General features: G+C 45.0%; 1 protein-coding gene across 1 annotated transcript in view; it reads right to left on the minus strand.

The window, feature by feature from the left end:
* Positions 1-1,297, minus strand: part of KIF9 (kinesin family member 9) — a 30,856-nt gene that overhangs the window by 22,679 nt on the left and 6,880 nt on the right. The window contains exon 2 of the mRNA XM_031062809.1: positions 736-813. Coding sequence (XP_030918669.1) covers positions 736-813 — 78 coding nt within the window. The remainder of the gene's footprint in view (positions 1-735; positions 814-1,297) is intronic.

Here is a 1,297-nt window from a genome sequence, read left to right on the forward strand (position 1 = left end):
ATTATCTATATTATATATTTATATTAAATATTTACATTCTATAATTACATTATACACACATATTTACATTATATAATGTTAAAAGAGAAACGATGAGATGTAAGGTACTTTTTGTAATTAGCTCAAGAAAAGGATGAGATAATCAAGGAATTCTTTGCACAGAGATAACAGCAACAAGACACCAAAACTCCCAAGAAAAGAATTATTGCCTCCTTATCAGGAAAGACACAAACTTCCCCTACCTCCTTCCAGACACGAAGGAGCCAACAAGATGAAGGGGAGGGAGTTGAAAATAACCAGAAAACACTCTTTGTTTGAAAAGAACTTCTGCATCATGTATGAGATATATGAAAATGCACCAGGCCGTTGCTTTTAAGGGTTAATCTTTTGTTAGTGGCGGTTCGTTTGCCCAGGAAGGCACCTGCACTGTCCATCTGTCCTTGGTTTTATTGTCCTAACTCTGATTGTCCAAATTCTTATTTACTCTAATGTTGAATTACTATTTTTATAACCATTTTATTACTGAAAATTTTAGATTTAAAATTTTTAAATTACTACATTTTTTTTTAATTACTAAACATTTAAATCGCTAAACATTTAAATTTTCAAATTTAAACTTTTAACATTTTAAACCAAGTGATTGGCATTTTTCCCCAGCCTTGGAGCAGCCTGGGGCAGGGGGTGGCTTTGAGCTCCCTCCCCAGCCCAACCATGCCAGGATCCGTTTGGAATTACCTCTTGTTCACTCTCTGCTTTGGCTGCAGAACTTGCACTCTTTTCCTGCCCCTGAGAGCTCTCCTGCTCCTCTTCCTCCTGCCGGGGAAAAACAGCCCCAAATCCCACGTGGGGTCATCCACACATCTCCAGTGGGAGGCTCCCCTTCCCACAGCTCAGATTTTGGCAGGAATTTGGGGAAAATCCCTCTGGAAAGTCTGGGGCTTGTTCGGGTAAAGCCTTGCTCAGATTTTGGCAGGATTTTGGGTTAAATCCCTCTGGAAGGGCTGGGGCTTGTTCGGGTAAAGCCTTGCTCAGATTTTGGCAGGATTTTGGGTTAAATCCCTCTGGAAGGGCTGGGGCTTGTCCGGGGAAGCTGCGGCTGCCCCTGGATGCCTGGCAGTGTCCCAGGCCAGGGTGGACACAGGGGCTGGGAGCACCCTGGGACAGTGGGAGGTGTTCCTGCCATGGCAGAGCGTGGAATGGGATGATCTTTAGGTCCCTTCAAAGCGAATCACGCCGTGTTTCCGTCCAGCGCACCCCCCGAGGCGGGTGGGGGGCGATGCCCGGGGGCAGGGGGGAG

This window comes from Geospiza fortis, unplaced genomic scaffold (assembly GCF_000277835.1).
Source record: "Geospiza fortis unplaced genomic scaffold, GeoFor_1.0 scaffold178, whole genome shotgun sequence".
Lineage (NCBI taxonomy): Eukaryota > Metazoa > Chordata > Aves > Passeriformes > Thraupidae > Geospiza > Geospiza fortis.